Raw genomic sequence first — 27,336 nt, 5'->3', positions numbered from 1 at the left:
AGCAGAAGCGATGATCTGATGGTCAGACGCAGAAAACGATCCCCGTCAGAGGAGGAGGAGGAGGAGGGGGGTGGTGGTGGTGGTGGTGGTGGTGGCGGCTGTGGCTTAGGTCAGACTGAGATCACAAACATCTGTATGACATTAGGAGATCCAGATGTCGATCTGAGGAACAGGGGTTCGCCTCAGCAGCAGAGAGACGGTGTTAGGTCCGTGTGAAGTGACGGTATGACAGGGCACACCGTCACAGGTCCCACTGTAAGGAAGGCGGCGCTCTGTCAGCAGAATAAAACCAGGATACACCCCCCCCTCCCGATGTCAAACTGGACCCCTGCCACAATCCACTGACCAATGTTACACGAACAGAACATCTTAATATAAATAATGGTTAAATAGTGGAAGATGTCCATTCAAAAACAGTGTGTTGTATAAAAATGTTCCTAATCTCTCTTTTAATATATTTACTTTCTACATCCTGGCAGTTTTTGTTTTCCCTCTGATGTGATTTTATTCCAGTTGTGTCTAGTTTTTTGTCATAGTATGAGGGGCAGTGACTCTGCAGAACACTGCCATCTAGTTTGAAATGATCGGGCCGTTGGTTGTAATGTGTGGTGTGTTTAAACTAGGTAAATGGTTACTGATGGGGTTTGCATTAGGTGATAGGTGACAGGCTGCGATGGCCACCCCTCGCTCTAATCTGTGATGTTCTTGGTTTCATTGTGACTGAACAGCTCCTGCCGTTATCGCCTTACTGGCACCTGCAGGTTGGATCTGTTCACCGCTGTCTAAACTTCCCCTTGACTTACATGTGTGTGTGTTTGCCACTGTCACTTCTTCCTGGATGTTTGACCTTCACTGAGATAAACACTACGTGTGAATTTTCTATTAAGGAGGAGTTGTAGAATAGATGTTATGTAAGAATTTCATTTCTCTCTTGCAAGATTGTAAAGAGATTTCCTATTGACACTGTGATACCAGCCAGACCTGACTGCTGTAGAATGAGTTCAGATTTATTAAGATGATATTAACTAAATCATTGACAATACTATCTAGAGATCTGAACCACTGAACCTGACATGATTCAGTCATTAGAGGAGTCTTTCCTGCCTGTCACAATATGTGCATATTATATATACAATAGATAGATAGATAGATAGATAGATACTTTAGTAATCCCAAAGGAAAATCATCTGTCAGCTGCTCCATACATTTTGAAAAACAATACTAAATAGACTAAAAAGAAGGGAAGAGAAAAAACAAAACAAACAAAAAAACACACAAATAACAGAAGAATGCAAGACAGCACTATAACAAATATAAAATAGTCCTTAAGGTGGCTGAGGCAGTTTAAAAATTACATAAAAGGTCAGTGCAGATGTTGTCCCTGCTTTTATATGTGAATTGACTAATATAGTATATATATTAGTAAATTCACATATGAATATGAATTAATGAATGAATGTTGTGTGTGCCTAGAGTATTTATCTGTCTATTTTTATATTGTGTATTTGCCTTTTATTGTCGTGTGGTGCTGGGACAAACAAATTTCCCTCCTTGGGGGATCAATAAAGTTAATTCAATTCAATTCAATTCAAGCTGGTTTTCAAATGAGTACCTGAGGGGTGGTCAGTAATGTTAATGTGGGGTTACCTGCACTGGTTTACAAAGGTCTGTTTCTAATATCAGGCAAACAGAGGCCACTGTTTCTATCTCATAAGTAGTAAATCCAACTCCTTCATCAAACACCCACACACACACATTAAAGATATTAATGAACTTAACACCAGAAGAAGTAAAAAAACAAACAATTGTGGCAAAAGTCTGCACCTTCATTGACTAGTTAGTCTTTAACTGCCGCATTATGACTTGAAGACAGGCTAGAAATTGTCAGATGATGATGTTGGAGTCGTAGTTTCACAGTTTATATACGGTCATATACATTCTCCATTAAACAGAAAGGAGAAATCTTGTCAGACGCAGCCAGTGTAGCTTTTTCTCTGACCTGGGATCAGATCTAGGATGGATCCAGCTGTGGGAACCCAGCCCTTCATCTGCTTGTTTATGTATAAACGGCTGTGACTAAAAGCTACCCGCTACATTACTACACTGACAACAGCCATAACAATGCAGCCAGTCATTATCTGCCACAGCGGAGGGATACTTCACCAGCTCAGGTTGTAGCAGTAGACGACGTGGTGTTTGGAGTCAGACTTCCTGTTACTGCAGGTGTGGTCATGATCTCAGGGTTCAGCCCAGACCTATCAGCTGATCTTTACCTTTTATTGTACTGGAGGGATCACTTCAGTGTTGTGGCTACGCTGATACACAATCTAACATGTTCTCCAATGAAAGTGTTGTTTTTTTTTAATCATTGGCGTCCTGAAGGCTGCTCCTTCATTCCAGTTGTGTGTGTGTGTGTACAGAAAACACACCGACGGATAAAACAAACAACATTCTCAAGGTTTTTTCCAGTATATTATCAAATCTAAACTGAATGCTCATTGAACCTGCCTTTCTCTCTTCTTGGCCTGGCGTCGTCATGTGTCGCCACTTCCTGTATAAGCAGTTTCAAATTAAAAGCCATCCATGGAGTCGTGTTACTGCACGCTGCAGTGGCAGCAGTGAAAACTAAAAGACTGTCTAGTTAAAGGACTGAAGCTGAGAAGTAAAGTGGAGATGCTAGTGAGATTATGTGAGAGGGAGACGTCTCAGCGGGACATGCTGCTGCTGCCCACTGGGATGGATGTGTTTGGGACTGCACCACAGGGTCGCTCCTCTACTCTGTCAGGTTTCATCTGCTCGCAGAACAAACTGTGTCGGGTCACTGGATTCGTATTGAAATTCAAACGTGGAAGCAGCTGCAGCCAAGAGCCTCTCCACTGCTGGTCTGAGAATGGGTTTGTCCTCTCTAGACTGATTCTTGCTGTTATTATTGGACAACGTTGTGTGTGGAAAGGAACTCGCCTAATGCCAGTAGGAAGTGAGTGATGTGATGTGAACACACCTTCTCACTGTCCTCCTAAATTGGTTTGTTAAAGGGATAGTTCAACCTTTTGGCAAATTGGTCCATAGTCACTATAGTCTTAAGAGTAGGTTTGTTACCTGCAAGCTGCTCAGAGCTATGCTACAGAGGCTCATGGGGTTTCTTGGTTTCTCTTATCAAACTCATCAAATACACAATCCAACAACTCAAGTTGTGACCTGCACATTCACCACGCTATGAGATAATAACAGAATGTTACGAGACAGAGTTGTTTTCGAGGTAAATTCGTGCAAAAACGCTGATACGCGTTACCGCAGAGGGCAGTTTTTCATCAAGTAGTCTCTGCATTTGCCTCGAAAACAACTCTGTCTCGTAACGTTCTGTTATTATCTCATAGCGTGGTGAATGTGCAGGTCACAACTTGTCCACCAGAGCGTTTTAGAGTTGTTGGATTGTGTATTTGATGAGTTTGATGAGGGAAACTAAGAAATCCCATGAGCCTCCATAGCATAGCTCTGAGCAGCTCACGGCTCTGCTCCGCCGTTCTAAAAACAGCTTGCACCGACAATTAAAGGTAACGAACCTACTGCTATGACTATAGGGATTATGGCAATGGGCCAATTTGCCAAAATGTTGAACTATCCCTTTAATGATGGCACACCATTGCATTGACACTGATGCTTTTTCTTCATCTTAATTCACCGCAGAGCTGTGAGCAGGGAGAGACACAGACAGAGGTCTCAGCTGAACTGTGGACTTTGGACCATTCCCCAACCAGGCTGCTCCACTGATAGAAAAGAAGTGACATTCTTGACAACAAAGCAAGAGTATAGTTTAAAACAGGAAGATGGGGTATCATCAATAAAGGCAGACTTTGCTTCTGACAGTTTATGAAGAGCAGATTTGAAGCTCAGACTGAGCTGCTCTACCGACGCCATCCTGGCAGCGTCTGACTCCACCAAACTCTCTGCTCATCCAAAAAATGGGCAAAGAGGCGGGGCTTGTATAGAGCCAATACTTTAATGATGCATGTCAGGTTGCTCACACACACCTGTTGCTCAAAGAGGCCACATCCACAATAATGCATCATTCTAATATAAGCCTTAATGAGATTAAAGTTGTTATAAAGGAGGGAATCAGCTATTAGCAGGCTGTAAACATGTTTATTGCTCCAGTAAAGTTGCACTTTTTAACATGGGAGTCTATGGGGGCTGACTCACTGTTGGAGGCAGACTGCATTTCCCTTTCATTAAGAAAAACCAGACACACACCTGTACAGGTGGAGCATGACTGTCAGGTACTGTGCACCCTCCTGTGAGCTGGCCTCTTCACATAGAAGTCCATGAGATGAAGTGAGTGTGAGCCTGTTGTCTGACTGACAGGAGTGGACCTCCAGTTGTTAGCCTGATTCAAACGGCTGCCCATCTGGCAGTAGTCTGTAATGAAGTACAGCCTACATGTATTGATACAGATTAGAGGGCCAGGTCAAGGTCCAAATGTAGAGATATACAGGGCCAAATTGGGGCCCTAAGCAGTTTTTTTTTTAAATTTTGAAGTGAAATTAACGTTTTTTTATGCGGACAAAAGTTTACATTTTTATTTCAACAACTTTGTTTATATTATTTCTAACTGTTTTAACCCCCCCCCCCTCGATCTCTGTTGCTCCTGATTGGTGATGTATCTTCGCCTGCAGCAGTGATTGGTCAGATGTTGATTGCTGTCAGTCAATGCAATCAGATCACAGCTGTTGTTGCTCTCTTGCCTCAAACACTACAAACATACCGCCGCATTTCAGTTCATTAGAATCTGACGGAGGTCACGGTCTTCTCCATGATAGTGGAGCTACTGAACCAGACTCAGGAAACCTTTACAGGTGTTTGGAGTTCATCAGCTGATTAGAGTGTGACACCATTTGGTTACTATAGTGAACCTTTTCACTATATTCTAATGTTTTGAAATACTGAATTGTGGGGTTTCATTAAATCTAAGCCATAATCATTACAATTAAAAGAAATAAAGACATGAAATATTTCAGAAATAAAGACATGAAATATTTCAATATGTGTGTAATCAATCTATATAATATATTAGTTTCACTATTTGAATTGAACTACTGAAATAAACGAACTTTTCCATGATGTTCTAATCACAGATACAGATAGCAAAGTGAGTGTTTGGAGCTTGTTGCTGTAAAGAGCATCATGTTGCTGCTGTGGATAGAAGCACAAATGAGGGTTTTCAGTTTAAATACTGAGGCAGCTGACGAGCTTTAATCACAGGACAGCGTGGCTCTAACATTAACCCACACTTCACACTGTTAGGAGCTGCTTCTCCCCTGAGTGAAAGCGCCACCCCTCCATTACTGAATCACTGTCCTGGCACTGGAAGCTTGTTTTCTTTGTCCACTGCCTGTTGCTGCTCAGTAGTTAGTGAAGCCAAGGAAAAGATGTGGGAGCACATTTGTTGGCTCTGGAGCTCAGTGAAGTCAGGTTTTGGTTTCAGCCATGGGCGTCGGAACTGGTGGAGTCTCTAGTTAAGTCTCTATAGGTCCAACAACCTGTCCGTGTTTTTTAATGACACTGAACTGCTTCCCTTCGTTCCCCTTCTGCAGGTAAGAGCAAGGAAGCTGAGATCAAACGGATCAACAAAGAGCTGGCCAACATCCGCTCCAAGTTTAAAGGAGACAAGGCTCTGGACGGCTACAGCAAGAAGAAGTACGTCTGCAAGCTGCTCTTCATCTTCCTGCTCGGCCATGACATCGACTTCGGACACATGGAGGCGGTCAACCTGCTGAGCTCCAACAAGTACACAGAGAAACAGATCGTAAGTCCTGTTTACACCTCTGATTAATGGAGTTTGTAGCCGCGCCTGAGTTTATCCTGCTCCGCTTTAATCCAACACATTTGAGTAAAGGATTTATTATAAGACTTGAGTGTATGTAGACTGTATATTTAAAAAAAGAACCTACAAATAGGTCTGTCACAATTATTACATCAAATATTCCAATTGTTTCCATTCATCTGTATAAAAACAGCTGGACGTCATATTTACATCACTATTTCCTCATGGTTTTCCACCGGTCCTCTTTTAATGACATCATCACATTGCGCCCCCTTCTTCTGTGAAGGTTTAATGACACGAGTGGAGATTGAACGCCACAAACTGTTTATCTGGAGGCATATTTTTTGATATGTGATGACAGCATTTCAATAAGAATCTATTGACATTAGCATCAACGATTTAGTTGCAAAACCTAAAGGGAACCCAAATGTGACTTTATTCATGTGTTCCAAATTGTAATGTTGATAAATGGCTCTTCTTCTTCATACATAAAGTGTATTGTAAACTTTGTTTAGGCCTACACTATAACTGTGGCATAAAATGATCAGAAAAACAACAGACGTCATTAATCATAATTATTTGTCACCAGCAGTCTGACCAGTGTTCTGCTTCAGTTCCATAACCTTTCCAAGTGAAATATCACAGGTTTGAACAGAATAATTGTGGAAAAGAGACGCTGCTTGAAGCCATTACTCTAACAAGTAGATGAAACCTATTGGAGTTGATGTGTGAGGGGCTGAAGAATCCGAATCAGGACTTTAGACAGAGCCTCTGTTGAGCCACATGAGATCTAAAGCTTTCTGACTCAGTGTTGACACAGCTAGAAATCAATGACCTGTGTGTCATTCGCTGCACACTGACCACCTGGCTACGAGACGGTGTTGATCTAGTCCATATAGTACTCTGGTGCCCCACCTGATCCAGACTGGGATTCAGGTCCAAACTTCACAGTCAGATTCACTAACTAAAGCTTTGAGTCAGGTCCAACCTGTGTCAGTACAGTAGCCAATCACACATCTGCTTCACAGTGGAATGATGAAGTGCAGTTTGTGGAGGGGAAGATATGAAGACACTGTGCAGTCCATAATTAAGTCAACTGTGATAAACTGTCTGTCTTTTTGAAATAAGAATGATCACAACCAGAGGATTGCCCTCTACCATGGCCAGATAATCACTGCATCAGTCATCTGCCAGATCCACAATATGATCTGGATCAGCAACAGACCGTTCACACGCATTGATCTTGACACCTGAAATGTGTCTGATTTTACACATCAGAATCCAATCATTGGTATCTGCCACTGTTGAGGATATTGATAAAACTTTGTGGATCCAGATCTTGAACCAGACCGGCACTAACATCTGGTTCATGATGCATCCCTCCAACAAATCATGTAAAACATGTGGTAACTGGTACAGATTTTCTCCTCAGTGACTCATGACTGATTTATAGTAATTTAAGATAATTTGTGATGATCCCCAACTTTGCATATAAAATATATTACTGGTCCACCTGTGTCCCTGCAGATCATCCAACTACCACCATGACGCTTTTGACCGGAGTTTAATAACACTGACATGACGGTGTCCTCCCTCTATAATGTATAGGATGGACACGGTTTAACTGCTGGAGATGTTAAAGCAGAACTACCTCAGCTATGTAGCCGCTTCCTGAATCTGTCTCATGGACCGTTTTCTCAGGAACAGGAAATGTCGAGTCAGCAGAATAATGTTGAGTCAGGATCTGAGAGCTGACTGCTGCACCAGCAGAAGTCGCCCAGAGACCAGTTCCTCTAGAGCAGTGGGTGGGGGCCATGACTGAGTCTAGTCTGTGTTTTTAATGGATCGATCCTGCAGCCCCCAAGTGGGTGGGTGGGCGCTGTCTGCAGAGTGACCAACTGTATGGGATGGATCCATTAAAAACACCGACTGGACTCAGTCATGGTCCCTGCTTTGAAGCAGGCTGAGGAACTCCTACCCTCTAACACCAAACCCTTAAAGGGATAGTTCAACATTTTGGCAAATTCTCCTCCCGCCTTAATCCCTATAGTCAAAGCAGTAGGTTCATTACTTCACTTTGATTATCGGTGCATGTTGTTTTGAGATCAGCGGGGCAGAGACGTGAGCTGCTCAGTGAACACAATGGTACAGGTCCTCTGTCCTCTGTCCCTCGAAACTCATCTAATACACACTCCAACAAAACACTCATGCACATTCAGCACACTATAAGATAATAATGTAACATTAAGAGACAGAGTTGTTTTCGAGGCAAATGCGTAGCCGGAACTACATTCCAGACACGCCTGCTGGGCGGAGTGATTTCAAAAGCACAAGTAGTTCCAAGTATTTGCTTCATGTGTCGTAATGTTACATAATTATGACTATGACTATACCCCTGTGACTATAGGGATTACGGCAAAAGGTGAATTTGCCAAAATGTTGAACTATCCCTTTAAACCATAACCCTTATCTAACTCCAGATGGCTGACCCCTAACTGGAAACTCTTAACCCAGGCATGTCCAAACTATTCCACAAAGGGCCGTGTGGCTTTTTGTTTGAACCAATCAAGAGAAGACAGTTTGACCAATCAGCTGTCTGCAGACTGAGATCAGTTGATGAAATGAGTCAAGTCTGGTGTGGTGCTGCTGCTGCTGCTGCTGCTGCTGCTGGGTTGTAACCAAAACCTTGCAGCCACACGGTCATTTGCAGAATAGTTTGCCTTAACCTCTATTACCTCTGGCTCCTGACCTTTCCCCCATAAGTGGGGGTGGGGGGTGGGTGACTGCGGTGAAGATCTGGTGCCACCTGCTGGTCAGAGTGGAATCAGCCTCATACTAAACAGCCAGCACAGGTGCATCATGTGGAGAGGCTGGAGTGGCTGTAGTGATCCTGTTGATACGAGTGTGAGTGAAGCCGTCAGTGTAAATACAGCTGAACGGAGCTCCACTCAGCTGAATATTGGATCTTCATGAAGAGAGGATGTGTTTACTGGGCTGTTGGATCAGACCTAATTGGCTTGACCCGACGGCTCGTGACTGTACACACACGTTATTATGAACCGTGGGACTGGAAGCACAGACTCTTGACTGGTTTCTTTTTTCTTTTCTTTTCTTTTTTTAAAATGTTTTTATGAAACAAAAGATAAAACGGTACAGATCAACTCAACATACATTGTGTTTTTTCTTATTTAAACCCATCCCCACCCAACCGCACACTGCCTTGAGTAAGAGAGAGATAAATAAATGAATAAATAATAATGATTAAAGACCGGGTAAACCAAGAATAAATATGTGTTTTAAGTTTATAATACCACAGGAAAATATATTATTAACCACTCTGCCAAATTTGGAGGACTAAAAAAGTCGTTAAGTATATAAAATTCTTCATCAAAGTTGTCAATAAATGAGCAGTTTTCTCTGGTTCCGGACGGTGGGGGCGTGTCGCGATGTGGTCAAGCTGCAGGCAAAGAGACCAGCCCCATGGCAGGAGAGCTGGACTTCACTGACCGTCTCTGATACACAACCTAAACGTGACCTCAAACACACTCCACCACACACCCCAGTCCTCAGCACTACAGCTGATAAACCTTCAGGAAATATTTCTTACCTTCACTCTTGGTGTCTAAAACAGTCCCAGCAGCAGCTGCTGCAGCCATCCAGCTCTAACAGGTTGTAATCCACCATGCTGCTCTGTTTACATCTCGTTACCGGTCAGCGTCTTTCATCCATTTGCATTGTGTGAAAAAATAAATAAAGTTTTTAGCTAACGTTAGCTTAGCTTTAGCTTCAAGTGTCCTGACAGGAGAAGCAGTAGCAGAGACAGTGAATTATCTCTGGACCTGGTACCGAGTCCAGACCCGGTCCAGACCGCCCGGCGCCGTGACACCGCGTCCGAGCTGAGCAGCAGCCGTGTCCCGGTGGGAGGAGACCGGGGGAAACAACACGGTGGAGCCGGGATCAGAAACAGACCGGGGGAAACAACACGGTGAAGCCGGGAGGCTACGGCTGCTACCGCGGCTACAAACTTTTTTTTCTCTTTCACACAATGCAAACGGAGGAAACGGGCAGACCGCGACTAACGATCAAAACGGGAATAATATCGATCGGTGGATTATTAACTGGATGACTGATGCTGCTGCTGCCTGTTTTAGACACCAGAGTGAAGGTAAGAAATGGTTTGATCAGCTGTGTGTCCGCTCGGACGTGTGGTGGACTGAGAGCACGAGGAGTTTTTTTTTTTTTTTTTTTTTTTTTTTTTTTAAGGTGTTTTCTGTCCGTGATTGTACAGTATGGCTGGTCTCCCGTGTGTCTGGTTGTTTGGGGGGAGTGGAGGCTGTTTGGTCGGACAGTGTGTTAATGAGGGAGGCTCTGGTCAAAAGACGGTGTTGTAGCTGCTGCTGTTGTTGTGTGTGTGTGTGTGTGTGTGTGTGTGTGTGTGTGTGTGTGTGTGTGTGTGTGTGTGTGTGTGTTCTTGTACATACTACATTGTGAGGACCGGCGAGAGTTTTTAACCAACACTGTGAGGACACTTTTGGGATGTGAGGACATTTTGGCCGGTCCTCACTTTGTCAAGCTTTAAATTAGCTCTAAATGCTATAAATAAGCTCCCCTCTGTTTTTCACAGAGGGTCCTCAGTTTGATAGTAAGTTAAGAATTTTTCGCCAGAATTTCACACACTTTTTGCTCTCTGCTCCGCCTACTGGTGAAATTTGGTACTGCACCCAAATATTCAACGCTTAGGCATATAGGACTAATCTCCTGCTGCTGTACTAAGACATTACTAGAAATCATGTTTGTTTTGTTTTGCATGGCCATTTATGATTTTTTGAAAATTGTTTTAATTAATTCAATGGATAATTATTGAATTTGTGCTATGACAATATTTTTCCATGTGATTTGTTTAAATTTAAAAGGATTAACATTTAAAATGTTATTATTATTATTATTATTATTAATAATAATAATAATAATAATAATAAGCAAATTAAGGCTAAGTGCTGTCCAAAACCCACTGTCATATTTGTGAAACTTTTATTGTCGTTTAGACTTCATTTTACATGGTCCAGATCCAAAACTACTCTACTTAGACAAGACAGATCATTAGTTACATTACTAGATCATGACAGAAGCTGGAGACCTACCAATTTTTAGTTATATAAAACCTTTATTCTATTTATGAAAATGCAATAAAGAGACATTTTGCTGTTTTTCTTTTTCCACGTCTAGACCATTCATGTCCGAAATAGTGAAAGCTTTTTTTCTAGTTTTATAGTTCAGTAAGAACAGTTTTCTGTTTGACACGTAGACCACGTTGGACCAGGTCCATATCCAAAATCACCATACAGAGGCAACTAGTAACTAGGTACTAGATTAAATACTGTCTTTTTGGACAAATCATCTTCTTGCATGAGCACTACTGGTCTATGTGGTCTACATCTGGGGGAAAAAACAATTAAAATGTCTTTTTTTTTCATTATCATAAATAAAGCACAGTGGTGGTGAGGCATTCCTTACTTTTACAATGTATGGCGTGCCATCACAACAGATGAGCAACAATGAGAGGACCACTGTTTGTTACCCTACAGTTTCCCCTCTACATCAGAGGCTGTGGACCAGAAGCCATCCTCAATGTCATCCATGACTCTACCTGCTGCATGCGGAAACTAATGACTTTTTTTTTTAAAGAGGGCAGTTAATGGCTCATTATAGTTAGGCCTATCTTCCAGTCGCCTTTAAAGCAGATATCAGGTGAATGTTTTTGTTAATATAAGTCCTAAATAGTCCTATTTTCTGTCAGCATCACTTCCATAGAGTGTTTGGTCTCTCCGTCACTCTGCTCTGCTGTAAACCAGGAGAAAACTTTCCTTGTAGGATACAAGTGTTATCCAATGAGGAGAGAGAACGGCATGAAGGGCTGTGTGTGCAGCCAAGGGATGCGCATGAATTAGATGCCTGACGAGGGCGGGGGCTGCTAACTCATGGTGCGTTCAAGGAAACTCGTAACTTGTGTTTTTCCTTCCTGTGAAGTCATACCAGTTCGATCTGGTACGAGTTCACGGGTCGGAAGTTACGAGTGGCCGTTATAGTGACTTTCACAGGCAACAGGACGGTAAAAACACGAGCTACGGGTTGGAACGCTACAAAGTCGTAACAAAGCTGTAACTTACGGTTTCAAAAGCCTGGAACGCAGCATTAGACAAAACCACCGGATCGCTGATATCTGTTTTAATATGTGAAGTGGTCTGACTTCAGGAAAATGTTGATAATTCACGGTTTTATAATGATTATTCATTTTAATAGTTTTGGCTGATACAAAGACATGACATGGCCATAAATATGTGGCAAGGAAAATTTGATATTTTATCTTTTTCAATCATTACCTAGTTGAGTACTATATTCTTTATTTATTAATATAATATAAATACTTAAAGATTCCCTAAACCAAAAATCGTCTTTTTAAAATAATTAACATGTCAATTTAGTGTATGGGCTCTGCTACAAGGCATTTCAGGAGCAAAATTGCTAATCCACGCAATAACTGAGCATTTTAGACTTGAAAATGCAGTTTTAGTACCAGAGTCTGAAAAAACTGAATTCAATTTTTCAAATTGGAGTCCGTTTTCGTGCGTCACGAAACTATAGCAACCAATCCCGTTGATTTCCCCCCCATCTCATTATATAAATTACCCACAGGGTGTAAAGCTGGAGTAACGTACGTTAAACAGCGATGACGGCGACGTTGCTCTGTGCTCGGTGAGGAGCGGTTAAGGACGGTGATACCAGCCTGTTACCAGTAGCTCAGAGACTGTGGGCGTGGCCTCTGGATGCGAGCACCTAAAGAACTTTATAATTCACAGCAGCGGCGGCTCAGGAGCTCATGCCGCTGTTTGTTGTAGTAATTCACCGCGATAGCGGCACTTCACTCCTACATAACAGCTGGATGCACCACAAAATTATGTGTGGCAGCGGTGGCAATGTGGTAATGTCGCTGACTTATAATCTGTAGACTTGGGTTCGAATCCTGTGATCCATTTTCTTTCTCTGTCTTTAAACTTCATTCACTTTTCGGTTTACATTCAAATTTGCATTTTAATACAAAGACTCCCCAGAGGAAACACAAGCTTGCACTTGAAACCTGACGTGAGCTTCGTGTTTTCAAATCACCTGTCTGTCTTCCTTGCCCCTGACGCATTGACGCGGGGGGGGGGGGGGGGGGCAGCCAATGAGTGCTCGCGGCAGCGCCGCTGCTCGTTGAATACAGCTGTAATAACGTGATTTCAGGTCCTGAAACATTTGTAATATCTCTGGAAAAAGTCACTAGATTTGTCGCTAGTCGCTTTTTACAAAAGAAGTCGCCAAGAGGGTTTGGAAAGTCGCCAGTTGGCAACACTGCGCGCACCGCCGTTACCTAGCAACCCTGACCAAGCAAATCATGCATATTAATAAGATGTGAATTTTTCAATGAGGGAGAAATATGGACGTGTTGTTAGTGTCTTTGGAGATTTATTTTAAACAACTTTTTTTTATCAAAAAATAGTCATAGCAGAGCATTTTTACACATTTTTTTACATGCACATCATGCCCATGACAATGGGACTTGAGCTTTCATTAGTTTTCACAGCACAAACAACATGATTTAAAGTCAACAGTGAACATTACGGCCCTTTCCTGTATGTCATTCCCCCCTCTCTCTGCCTCCCATTTCCTTTCACACTCTGAACTGTCCTATCAAATAAAGGTATGAAAAGCCAAAAATACTGTATATAGGCTACTTAAAAAAAAAAGACAGACGACAGTCGCCATGGTGGGGATCGGCCCACATAATAGGTGCCAGGGGTCTGCTGCACTTGACTCGTCTTGAAACACAAACCAAGGAGTCCGAAGGGACAGTGTTGTTGTGTGTCCTTGAGAGGAACAAGAACGACAAACACACGGTGACCTTTGACACGTCTGAGGGTCGCACGGAACTCCACACAGTTGATGGGCCTCACTTCCTGATACACAAACTCAAATGTCTGCCTCCTAGCTTAAAGCGTTAGTGAATTATTTGGTGTAGATTTGAATCAGCTGTTCTAAACCCTCTCACGCCTTCTCTATTTCCCACTTGCGCTGGTTGGAGGGACGGAGGTGGGAAAGAGGAGGATTTGCAGTAGGGTGCGTGGTGGACGAAAATTGCAAAGTGTGCCTAAACACGACAGAGACTGGGAGAGAGCTACGAAATTAGAGCCCTTAATGTGAAAAAGAAAATATATCTAAAGGCATAAAAAGTGATGCACTTTTTTTTAATTTAGACTTTATCCAGTTAAAGGAATTGTGTGAAAATATGTTTGTGTTTTATGGTCAAACGTCTTCAGTAAGGCAAAATACTGAAAGGGTTAACAGGGTTTTAGTGAGGTGCTGGAGAAGCAGAAGCAGGACTGGGGCTCTGCTAATTAACGACCCATCAACTCAGCAGCCAGAGCACTCTGTGCAAGGTGAAGAGTTCACCGGCTGAGTGACACTGGCTGCCTCTCACCTGTTAAAGAGACAGATGGAGAAATTTAAAAGACTGCAATTTCATTATATAAAAACAATGATGGAGGATCATATTAATTCAAAGGACTACAGTGTTTCCCCCAGAAAATTTGTTAGTTAAGGTGGTGTCTGACCTGTCGACGGGGGGGGGTAGCGCGGAGATCTGTTGACGGGGGGGGGGGGGGTAGCGCGGAGATCTGTTGACGGGGGGGACGCGCCGTGCCGTATTAAAGTTTCGCTTTCAACACGCGCTGCTGTTATGCGTGCGCGCTTCTCTGTTGTGTGTATGTGTGTGAGAGGATGCGGCCATCGTCCGACGGGGGGGGGGGGGGGGGGGGGCGGCGCCGGCGGCGAATATCGCTACATTTTTTTTTAAGATGTTAGTTTAGGCGGCAGCTCTTTGTTGTTAAGGCGGCCGCCTTAACAGGAAAGCGCTGCGGGAAACCCTGGACTATGAAATTTTGATTTGGAAATTTTCAGGAAATGTAAAGTATTGATGCATTTTCTTCCTCCATCTGATTCAAATTTACCCATCCTAATACAGCTCCTGAAGAACGGTTCAGCTAGAGAGATGGCTGAGGTCTAATTTTCTTAGATTCTAAGAGTTATATGCTAAGAGTGCAAGGAGGAGGAAAATCAATATACAGATCATCTTTACAGTATATGGAACTGTACAGGACAGATAACTATCCCCTCAAGATTTTCTCCTCAATAACACAAAATTTTATTTACTCTGGGAATCTCATTTGAGACTTTTGCTGAAAGTATATCAGACAGACAGAATAGTGAACTCAAACAGTATGTCACAAAAGAACATCAGAGAAAGTTACAGATACCGGAATTAACTTTAACAGAGGTTTATCATATCATGTAGCTCGTGTTATGGTGGTGGAGCACTACAAGTGGGTCCACAGTCTCCAAGAGATAATAACAGACTGAGATCTGGAAAGTCTGTAGCTACAGAGTTAATTCATGTTATTTTTCATTTTTTTTAAATCATATGATGCAAAGCTAGTTAAGACAGATAACAGTCAGTCTTGGCTATGCTGCTGCCGACACTGCTGCTGCCCTGCTGGGACCCTTACTGCTTCTTCATGTTACTGCTGTTGCCCCTCCTACCCATGAGGTTTTGCAAACCCACCACCTCCCCAGCATCCACCTGTGGGCTCTGTCTCTATGATTTCCTGCGAGGCCCTGCTTTCATTCCCTGTAATGTCTGTCAAAGTAGATCATTATTCAGGGAATGAATATCTGAGACAGAGCCTGTTGCCTGCTCATTGTTATTAATTGTTCTAATTTTGAGTTGCCTGACTGAATTGTACAATTTTATATGTTTCTCCACTCATTTGTTCATTTCCTCAATAAATAAATCAAGAGGTTAAATCAATATTGACATAAATTTAATCTGAATTTTTTAATTAGGTGTCCCCTTGAGTTATGTGAAACTCTGATGCTCTTTATATGTCAAAGAGACCATGAAGTCACTTCACCGCAGTGAAAGTGTTCATCAAAATAAAACTTTAAATTCTGGGGCGATAGCTCTGTGTGCTCATTCCAATTTAATTTCCACATCATCTTTGATTGCCAGTTTTGTAAGCAGGGTTTCCACCGAATCAACTGCCTTTTTTTTTTTTTTTTACACACCGCAACATATGGTTCACGTCATAACTTCATATTTTGGCCATTCAAGCTTCCATAGTCCATAGTTCACTTGTTTGTTTGATAGTTCAAAGACTTTTGGTTAAGTAGCCATGGATAGCTACCCCGCCGTCATTGCGGCCATCGCCGGCCATCGCTGGCCAAGTGTGTTCTGTTTCCTCATGATAACAAGATAAATCTTATTTTAAGAAGAAAAGTTTTGTTATCCTGAGAGAGCAATATGCACACATCTTGTCACCTTTGATTTTAGGGAATTTCCATCTGTCATTTGAAGGGTTAAAATCCTGTTTATGATGATGGAGATTATTTTATGATCAAGACTGAATGTGGGAAAAAAAATATAAAAAAAATACACTCATTATATTTTTATTCATATTTATGAATATGTACACAAAATGTATATGAGGGTTTTTTGAGAATGCACTTGTTGGAACTGTGAAAATATGTTCAGGTGTTAGGGTCAGCCTTCATCAGAAAGGCAGAGCAGTAACAGAGTTGTTGAGAGCTGCTGGAGAAGCAGAAGCTGGGGCCTCTGCTAATTAATGGCCCATCAACAGCAGCCAATCAGAGCGCAAGGTGAAAAGTTCAAATCGGTCCTCACTCTGATGGTTAAAAACTTTTTTCCTGAAACTTTGTTTTTCACACAATCTGAACGAATGTATAGTTTGTTGGTTCCCCCTAGTGTTCAGACATATGTTTCCTGTGTTGACATGAGGTCTAGAAATGCCGGTCCTCACTTTGCAGGAAATTCACTCGGTCCTCACTATGCAGCAAGTACAAGAATGTGTGTGTGTGTGTGTGTGTGTGTGTGTGTGTGTGTGTGTGTGTGTGTGTGTGTGTGTGTGTGTGTGTGTAACGTTAACGTTGTGAGGGGTGTGTGACCGGAGGATTCAGCCTCTCTCCCCGCGGTGACGGCTGTTTATCAGTTTATCACGGTGTGAATACGTTAACGTTAGCACTGTAAACTCGTTATATGAAGGAACAGGACAGTAGTGGTCTCCCCTGTGTGTGCACATGAGCTACGTTTAGTTAGCTGCTGTTTCACGTGTTTCAGCTGGACTGAAGAGCAAGTGGGACGGAAAACCTCTGAAGTCAGTTGGCTGAATGTATTTATACGAAGAGCGGAGCAGGGGGCGGGTTTATGTAAGTACGACCGCTTTACGTAAAGCGGTCATCGATTTAAGCCCGCCCATTCTAAACCTGCACACAGAACAGTCTCTGTGGCCTAGCTCCTCAAGGAAATGATGAATTGGAAAAATATTTTTTACATGATTTGAGGGACACATTTAAGGCCTAATTAATATGATAAGAAGAAAAATACTGAATTTGGTTTACCCGGTCTTTAAATAAAATAGGCTCAATTAAAATAAACAAATAAAAAATGAAGCAATGTGCTGCTGCTATGTTTCTATACTAAGCACACGTCATATTAATCGCAAATATTCCTAAATACCGGCACTTTCCAAAAATGTTCGTTATTCGTTAAATTACGTTTATGTCAATTTACCTAACACTGAATTGGTGGGAATTTAAATGTCATTCGTAAGAAGAAGAAAAAAAGATATAAAGATATAAATTATAAACTTAAAACATTTGGCATAGATCACAATTAATGACTTGAATATTTCAAACATTTCCCCTGGGGGATTAATAATTGACCATATATGAATAGATATTTGTGTATATAATTAGTCATATAATCATATTTTGACTATATTTGATTTTACACATTCATAGTGATGTGAAATTAATTAATGCATAATAATCATGATAATCGTAACACCGTGATTATATTTCTAACAATAATCGTACCAAGAAAATCTGTAATCGTGACATCTCTAATGTACAGTGGTTGTCAGAGCTTTTGCATCAACACCAACTCTCCTCAATCCGCTGGGAGAGTTGTAAGTCTTGTAAATACATTATCCTGACATGGGATTCCAAATGTGTATGTAACCTGTTCTCCCTTGTTGTTCCAGGGCTACCTGTTCATCTCAGTGCTGGTCAACAGCAACAGCGAGCTCATCCGTCTGATCAACAACGCCATCAAGAATGACCTGTCCAGCCGTAACCCCACCTTCATGTGCCTGGCTCTGCACTGCATCGCGAACGTGGGGAGCCGCGAGATGGCCGAGGCCTTCGCCAGCGAGATCCCTCGCATCCTGGTGGCTGGGTGAGTGCGGCCTCCGGTCCGACGCGTCGCTCATGCGCGAGCCGACCGGTTCAGCCGTGACTTAACTTTGCGCTCATGTGACCGACAGGGACACCATGGACAGCGTGAAACAGTCGGCCGCACTCTGCCTGCTCCGCCTCTACAAGACTTCTCCTGACCTGGTGCTGATGGGGGAGTGGACGTCACGCGTGGTGCACCTGCTCAATGACCAACACATGGTAAGATTTCTCAAATTTCAAATGTGTAGCAACCCTGTATAAAGGTAAAGAATAAATAGAATAAAACATAGAACAAGTTCATTAGGCAGTTCGGAGCGTGAATGCACCCCACCGGCACAGAGCGTGAAGAGAGAGAGAAGGGGATGCGGTGGTGTCCTTTGCTGCTTGGTGACAGGACTCTGGCTGACTCCCAATTTATCGCCGGTCCCAATTATCCGCCGGGTGTAGCAAAATATTTTTTTGTATTAAACGCCCATCCCAAACGCCGGATCAAACATTGTTTTTCTGGTTGCCACCAAGGGGGCAGTTGTCGGTCTGAGAAGTGAAGTCACTTCCGAGTTCAAAAAACTGCAATCCCCTCGGCTTCCTCTGGGGGCTGGTGTCAGAAGGGAGCATTCTCCATAGACCCCCATGTTAAAATCGCCGACTTTACATCCTCAATAAACATGATCAAAGCCTGGTGTCAGCACGTTTTTTGGTCTCAATCGATAGTTTCTACCCCCTCTACCGTTTTACTGTTATTAGGTTAAAACTCTGGCCAATTAGGGCACGGAAATGTTGAGTGACAGGTCCGAGCAGCTCCGTGGACAGCTGCTTCGAGGCCAGTGGGCGGGTTCTCGGCCGGCCAATCCAACATGGCGCTGTTCAGGCCGCCATATTTGAGTCACAAAAACGACTCCCCAAAACCAATGGGTGACGTCACGGATGCTACATCCATATTTTTTACAGTCTATGGTTGCCACAAAATATTATATATAATTAGTGTGACTGCTGAAGCAGTCACACTATTGTTCTTCTGTTTGGCCATTTTCTTCCGCCTTTTTACGGTCTTCTTCTAGTCCTTCATACTTTGTGCTATTTCAACAATTCATATATCAAAACGTGCAGCTTTTTTTGAACTTTATCGGCATTACTTTTCTCTTTTTAACTATTTATACTTTTTAAAATATTTAACTTTTTCACAAAAAATCTCACATTCATCAAAGTCTCAACCTCTCTTCTTCACAACTCCACTGTAGTGTAGGGTTTAGGGTGGCCGTTTGCCAACCCTAAGGTCACTGGTTCGAAGCCAAGGGAAGAACTCTTGTTATGTTATGTTGAATTCTGCTCTCCTCCCCCGCCTTCAATTGGTTACAGGTGTTTGTTATCTCCTTGATTACTCATACCAGTTTGCAGCACATCATCACATTACAATGAATGACAACAGTTTTGAAAGCAGTGTGCTCTCTGTAGCCGAGTGGCAGAGTAAAGGTTTAGTGATCATATGGTCATGGGTTCAATTCCTGCCTCAGTCTTTTCACTTCATTGCTTGACTTTTGATTCCAATTATTCAGCTGTCATTGGACAGTCTTTGATTCCTCATAGTATAAAGCTCATTGTAACTCAGGTTCTCTGTGGCCATATGGTTAGTGCTCAGCCTGAAATTCACAGACATTTTCATTCTAAGTCATTCAAGCTTGACTCTCAAGCTTTCTTGATGTTGACAGTGTGCAGATCATTAACAGACAACAGTCTCTGCAACTGTGTGTGCACTGTGGCCTAGAGGCAGAGTGGAAGTCTAATGACCATGAGGATGTGGGTTCGATTCTGACCTTGGTCAAACATTTGTATGGTGATCACAGCTTGCACTATTTGCTAATTCTGCAACAGCGTTCAGTTGCTATCAGCAGTCACACCATTTCCATTCTTGGAAATGCTTTTTCTAGTTATAATCAGTATAGTAGTATAGTCAGTATAGTATTTGCATATAATAATATGCAAATATAGCCTACATAAACACAAACAAATAACCTTAAACAAATTGGAAAGGTATCCTAGCCTATTTATTTGATTTTAGAGTAACCTCACTGATGACATGAGGTGATGTCGAGCAGCCGCTGCCCCCCCCACACCCCCCACACACACCCCCGCCTCAGCCCAAATGTTGGCCAGGAAAAACCCTGGCATTAGGTGTGTTATTATACCATTAATTCATTCTGTTCGTACAGAGGAAAGGAAAAAACACTCTTTCTTGTATGGATAGACTGAGGTAGTCAGGTAGCAATTGCCAACTGGAAACTTTGGTAACTTCAAATAACTAACATTAATGTCGTAATACACAGATAATGTATACGCAGGCTATATGCCAACGGCCTTGATGTTTTTGGTCCTGTCTGTGCTCATGTCCAGAGGCTTAAAGGCAGCGGGGAAAAGTTGTTCTTTTTCCTTGCACCCGTGATTGACGTATCAGGGAGATGCTGTCTTATATGTTAACATGTTTGATGCATTTCCAGCGACGCACCGCACCTCCGTGAAACATCAACGGCAGACAGCCTGGCTAATTAACCCCACCTTGATTGGAGTGAGGACTCAACTTAAAAAAAAAAAAAAAACCTCACTTGTATGACTGCGTGCACCGAACCGCGATGCCCGTACAGTGACGGCACCCGGCAAATACTGTTACACCCCTACTACCATCTACAGCCCCTGACATTAATGGTCCAGTGTGTAAAATGAGGAGGAAACAGTGACTTCCAGCATTACGATTCTATTATTTATCTATTAAATAATTCTATTGTTAATTATGAACAGGAAACTCTTGAAACGTGCTCTCTGGTTGGCTGGATTTTCCATTCTGTACAAACATGGCGGCGCACTCTCTAAGCAAGACCCTTGCTATATAAAAGAAGAATTATAAGGCTATAAAAACTAAACAAATTTTATTTTATAGCGATTATACACTTACAAACATACAAATAGTATATTCATTGGTAGTATATTCAGATTTTGCCAATAAACCTTGACAAATATTACACACTGGACCTTTAATGTCAGGCTTTTGTATGCAATGGAAAGGGGAACATTCAGGATTCACACCGGGGTCAAAAAGATATTTGTCCACTCTGGTCCCCCAGGTGAAGATGCTAATCTACTGTCTTCTCCTGCTGTTAAAGCAGAGACCCACAGCACAGAGTTAGTGAGCTAGAACCCGAGCTAGGTTTTAAAAAACACACACAATGACCAATCAAAGCGTCTCCGCTTTGTCACAAGAACTCCAGCCGGGAGATGAGATGTGACAGCAGCTCACTCTCTCTCACTGTGTGTGTGTGTGTGTGCTCTGTAAGTGCATGTGATGACGTTGTTCCTTGCAGTTGTGCGTGTCCTCAAGACTGAATAGAAAGGCAAACTCGACCGGCAGTGGAAAAGGGGTCAGTCAGCTTTTATTAGTTTAGAGTTCATCCACAGTAAAGAAAAAGAGAAGAAGCTTAGACTGGGAAATCTTGGTGGAGAACAAAAAGGTAGAAGAATCCTGTATGAAGCATCAGGTAACGTCTGTTTATTCAGACACCATGTGATCCATGAATGAGTGACCTCACTGAGCCACAGGTGGGATGAAAACTGCTTCAGTCTTCTCATTTACAGATGATGCTGATGACATGAATCCCACCAGAAGCTCAGTGTCGTCATATTTAAATGTCTTGTCAACACAAATGGTCCTGTGCATTAATTAGCTTTGTCCTGTCCTGTCTGTTTATAATTGAACGATGTGAGTTGTATATGTATAATAAACTGTGTGTCTCTCTGTCTCCGGGGTTCAGGGTGTGGTGACGGCAGCCATCTCTCTCATCACCTGTCTCAGCCAGAAGAACCCCGATGAGTTCAAGACCTGTGTTTCCCTGGCCGTCTCCCGACTCAGCAGGGTACGTGTGTGTGTGTGTGTGTGTCTGTGTGTGTGTGTGTGTGTGTGTGTGTGTGCTTAGTCATTAATCTGTATTTATTATTATTAATATTTTACACATACTTAGACTGGCAGCACACCTGTCATTAAAGCTCTGACCTGGTTTTACTCAGAGTACCAGAGTTTCATCTTAAACACTGGTGTGTTTAATGTGTAGAATATTAACAAGCTCAGGACCAACACAGAACAAAAACAGCAAAGGCTTTGACTTTACCAGAAAGACATTTTAAACAAAACATTAGGGGTATAGCTTTTATGTAATGTTATCTGTATAAGTTTTGTTTTGTGTGTATAATGCCATTCATGTGTTGTATGTATGTTTTGGTTTGTGTCTAGGGTTGCAAAATTCCAGGAATTTTCAAAGTTGGAAACTTTCCATGGGAATTAAAGAGAATATATGGGAATAAATGGGAAAAAATACAAATTTACAAAATTGATGGTTGGCCCTTAACAGGGAACGTAAATATAGTTGAGGAAAATATATTGTAGCATAATCTTGGCTAAAACAATCAGATTTAATCCAATATAGTAAGTAATATTTTACTCTTTTTGTTGTTCAGTAAAATAATTGATTTTTCATACAAGAATTAAAACTTGATAAAGTTCTACTCATTAATAAATCTGTTGAAATGTCATGTTTTTGAATTGTATTATTTTGCATGGATGTCTGCTCATGACAAAACAAAATATTTACATTTATGTTTGGATATGATGCAGTTTGTTTAAATTACCCCCAATTTCCAGTTAATTCCCATAAATTCCCAATTATTCCCATAAATTCCCAATAATTCCCACAATTCCCATGGAAAGTTTCCAATTTGGAATATTTCCAAAATTCTCCAGGTTAACTTCCCATGGAAAGTTTCTGGAAATTTACTGGAAATGTTCCGCCCCTTTGCAACCCTGTTTGTGTCTGTTCTATATTGTGTTGTATTGTATTCTGTAATGTTTTTGCTGTGGACCTCAGTGGGCTAAAAGAGATCCACATAAACAACCAAAGCAGAAGTCCAGACAGCTGCTGCAGACAATAAGCTGCAGAGTGGAGCAGCTCGAGGATTAACCGACCGTAGTAAACCTGGAGGTGAATCATGTCCTTTCTCCAGATTGTGTCGTCAGCCTCCACCGACCTGCAGGATTACACCTACTACTTTGTGCCAGCGCCATGGCTGTCCTGCAAGCTGCTGCGCCTGCTGCAGTGCTACCCCCCGCCAGAGGACGGCGCCGTCAAGGGCCGCCTGGTTGAGTGTCTGGAGACCATCCTCAACAAGGCCCAGGAGCCCCCCAAGTCCAAGAAGGTCCAGCACTCCAACGCTAAGAACGCCATCTTGTTTGAGGCGATTTCCCTTATCATCCACTACGACAGGTGAGCGTTCAGGAACACAACGCGGTGGATGGTGACGGTGTTTCAGCTGCTAACTGTTGAAGTCATTACGATTTAAAAAAGAGCTTGAAGGAGAACTGTGATTCTTGTTTTGTTTTTTTCTGTGTGTGTGTGTTGTAGCAAAATCAAAAGTGCGAGGACAATTCCAGGCAAATTCAACCTGGAGCAATAGTTTCCTAATATTTTAGGTCTGAAATAATGAATCCGAAGATTTTCTTTTCAATGTCTCCTGTTAATCAGTAGTTCTGTCTGTCCCATCATCACCATAGCAGCGTATAACGGGATTTGTTTACTTCGAGAAAGCCGACATGTTTGGAAACGGAGCTGTAATACAAAGTCTCACTGAGAGTCAAGTGGACAGTTCATCACTCCCATTCATCGCTGCTGTGGCGATGCTGGGACAGGCAGAACTACTGCATAACAAGAGACATTAAAAAGAAAATCTTCACCTTCCTTCTTTTAGACCTAATACATTAGGGAACTAGAGCCCCAAGTTGAATTTGCCCAAAATTGTCCTTTAACTTCTGCAATTTGAGCATTTTACAACACGGTAGTAACAGAACTGCATTCAGTACTGCAGTACCTAAAGATAAATCAACAGAATACAATGAGAGTTTAAACCATATACACTGTATTGATTTTTAATAATAACAAAAATCTATTTGCACTGACGAAAATACAAACAGTGATCAAGACCTAGTTTTGGCACATACTCAGTATTTGAATGACTTTGACTGGAGGCAAAACACATGATAAATATGTAAAGTCCCATTTCCACTAAGGAAGTTCCAGGTAAATAACAACACCACTAAATAATACAGAGCGACAAGCCCCATCCTGAGAACATCCAGATATATCGTATCGTTGCCCCTGCATCGTGATAGTCTACGTATCGTATTGCCAGATTCTTGTCAGTATTGATCTCCCTCAGTGTGATGACATGGTTTTCCCACACGTCTGAAGTAAGTCTGGTGTGTGTCTGTGTGTTTTGCGTTGGGCAGCGAGCCAAACCTGCTGGTGCGAGCCTGTAACCAGCTGGGCCAGTTCCTGCAGCACAGAGAGACCAACCTGCGCTACCTGGCCCTGGAGAGCATGTGCACCCTGGCCAGCTCCGAGTTCTCCCACGAAGCCGTGAAGACGCACATCGAGACCGTCATCAACGCCCTGAAGGTGGAGAACTCCCACTCTGACCCGCAGCGCCCCAATCAACACAACTCCACAACGCTAGCTTCATAACATCTTCATTTTTAGCTTCTTGGTGTGCTGCTCGGTGCCAGTGACCGGTCTGTGTCTCCTCTCTGTGTGTGTCTCTGCAGACCGAGAGGGATGTGAGTGTGCGGCAGAGAGCAGCCGACCTGCTCTACGCCATGTGTGACCGCAGCAACGCCAAGCAGATCGTAGCCGAGATGCTCAGCTACCTGGAGACGGCGGATTACTCCATCAGAGAGGAGATGGTGGGTGTCCTGCTGCTTTCTTTTCTCCTCTGAAGGTCAAGCGAGAACCGGTGAAGACAAAGTGTTTTCATCAAAACCCAGTGTTTGGAACGGTCTTTTTTCCAGTGCTAATGTTTCCAGGATTGAGTCCTTTTCCAGACTGCTGAACCAGCTGTGGTCTGTGTCTTCCTCTGTCAGGTGCTGAAAGTGGCCATACTGGCAGAGAAGTACGCTGTGGATTACTCCTGGTACGTGGACACCATTCTGAACCTCATCCGCATCGCCGGCGACTACGTCAGCGAAGAGGTGTGGTACCGCGTCATCCAGATCGTCATCAACCGAGACGACGTCCAGGGCTACGCCGCCAAGACGGTGTTTGAGGTAACGGCCACGTGGAGTCTAAAAATACACATGGTGCTGAGGAGGACACACACTGATCTGACATGTTCACAGCACACTGTAAAAAATAGTGCTACCTTTTTGATCAACAGTGATCTTTGAGTCTTATATGAAAATGTGTTTATTTAATGGCGCTTTTCCACTAGCGCGGTACGGCACGGTTTTTTTGCTTTTCCACTATTTTAGTATTTCTGCATTTCAATGAGCATCTATTGACAGGAGCATCATGGGTTTAGTTAGTAGTTATAATAGTGGCATAAAATGATCAGAAAAAGACAATTAAAGCATTAATCGCAATTATTTGTTTGGCAATTACTCGTCAACTAAAATTTCAGTGTAAGACAGTCATCTCAGAAAATTAAGCTGAGAACCGATTATTAAACCGACTGGATTAGGGATGCAAATTATCGAGTAATTCATTAATCGATAGTTGATAGACCTTATCGATCGATGATCGATTAATTGATAAGCGGCGATTTTCCTGAGAACCTAAATTTAAGGGGAAAATTCCTTATGGACTTTACACTAGTATTTGTTAATTTATTTTAAGAGCACAGCACAATGAAAATGTTTAAGTAGCACGTTATTTGGGACAGAGAGCTCTGAGGTTGAAGTCCTATCATAATGAGATGAGATGAGGTGAGAGAGCTGCGTTTCCATTACAGATTTTCGCAAAATAAAAGCGATATTTCTGAAACTTCGAAAAAGTGCAATTGCCATTTGCGGGTGTTTCCATTGAAAGGTATTTTGCGAATGAGCCGTAATGCGTCTTGCGTTTCTATGGTGACGGCACAGCAATCTCAGCTGCCGACAGCTGTTGCTGTTATTGTTATTAACAAAGACGAAAACAGCGCTTGATTGCTGAAAGGCAAAGCCCGTGTGGCGCTGCAGCGGCCACAAATAAGGACGCACTCACACGGGCCAGTTGTTCCGTACCGCGCTGAAGCCCGAATCCCCCCCCCCCCCCCTGTCCCCCGCTGGCCCGCACTCACACCACCTCCAACCCAAGCTGCTCAAGCACGGCTGCCTCCGTTGATATAGAGGGATTATTTGTTTACCAACACAGCGGATGTGCGCTTTAACCTGACTGCAGAAAGAACGGAGCCTTTTAACACCAGCGGTGATGAGGCGCTGTCGCGCTGACAACAATATTGTGTCCACACACCCGTACTGGTTTATGTGACTTAAGGTGACATGTCGGCGCAGGAGGGAGTGGGAGCGTGGATGCGAGCCAGTCTCCTTCAACCATGCAGGGAAAAGGGGAACGATAGGAAAGGGTTTTCTAATTTATTGAGAAACAATGCCCAGGTCAGCAATGCATGACAATAAACATGTGGTTCATTTGTCCCCTCAAGTTACATAAACCAACACAGCTTGGACACACGCGCTGTTCTCCGCGGCACCGCAACGAGCGCTTTTTTTTTCTTTTCTTTTTTTTTTTTTAAATTAAGCTCCGGTAGCGACCGGCTAAACTACGGTAGGATACTGTAAACCAGCGCGGATCCGGTGTGTTTATCAAAGCTTGTCCGCCGTGCTGAGGCACCGGGTCGGTTTGAGCTGCGTTCAGGCTGCATTACAACTCCTCAGGCAGCTCCGTGTCGGCGGCTTTTTGACTCGTTACTCACCGGTCGTCTGTGTGTTAGCGATGGTACAGCCTGAGTCCCGTATAGCTACAACAGGTAACAGTGTTGTCTCTTTTCACCTCCTCTCCCTCTCTCCCTTGTGTGCTGCAGTGCGCAGCGCTGCACACGTTTACACAGAGATCTGCTACATTATGTCGGCTTTGCTTGTTTACATTTCACAGTAAAACTCCCATTGAAAAGGAACGATTAATTGCAAGTCATTTAATTTAATCGATTAAATTCTTATCGACAATTAATCGATAGTCGATTAATTGTTTGCATCCCTAGACTGGATGCTGCAGCATGTCTGTAGGGCTGCCCCCAAATAGTCAACCAAGCATTAGTTGACCAAAATTTCATTGGTCGCAGGAAGAAAAAAAACAAACATTTGGAGCCTT

General features: G+C 42.8%; 1 protein-coding gene across 3 annotated transcripts in view; it reads left to right on the top strand.

The window, feature by feature from the left end:
- Positions 1 to 27,336, top strand: part of ap2a1 (adaptor related protein complex 2 subunit alpha 1) — a 49,599-nt gene that overhangs the window by 1,163 nt on the left and 21,100 nt on the right. For all 3 annotated transcript variants that reach the window (XM_085785171.1, XM_085785173.1, XM_085785172.1), the window contains exons 2-9: positions 5,592 to 5,803; positions 17,974 to 18,167; positions 18,256 to 18,385; positions 21,964 to 22,065; positions 23,207 to 23,466; positions 24,486 to 24,654; positions 24,801 to 24,938; positions 25,116 to 25,298. In XM_085785171.1, coding sequence (XP_085641297.1) covers positions 5,592 to 5,803; positions 17,974 to 18,167; positions 18,256 to 18,385; positions 21,964 to 22,065; positions 23,207 to 23,466; positions 24,486 to 24,654; positions 24,801 to 24,938; positions 25,116 to 25,298 — 1,388 coding nt within the window. The remainder of the gene's footprint in view (positions 1 to 5,591; positions 5,804 to 17,973; positions 18,168 to 18,255; positions 18,386 to 21,963; positions 22,066 to 23,206; positions 23,467 to 24,485; positions 24,655 to 24,800; positions 24,939 to 25,115; positions 25,299 to 27,336) is intronic.

Source organism: Trachurus japonicus, chromosome 8 (genome assembly GCF_045865225.1).
Source record: "Trachurus japonicus isolate A0001 chromosome 8, Traja_1.0".
Classification (NCBI taxonomy): Eukaryota; Metazoa; Chordata; class Actinopteri; order Carangiformes; family Carangidae; genus Trachurus; species Trachurus japonicus.
This window is presented reverse-complemented; position numbering and strand designations above follow the sequence as displayed.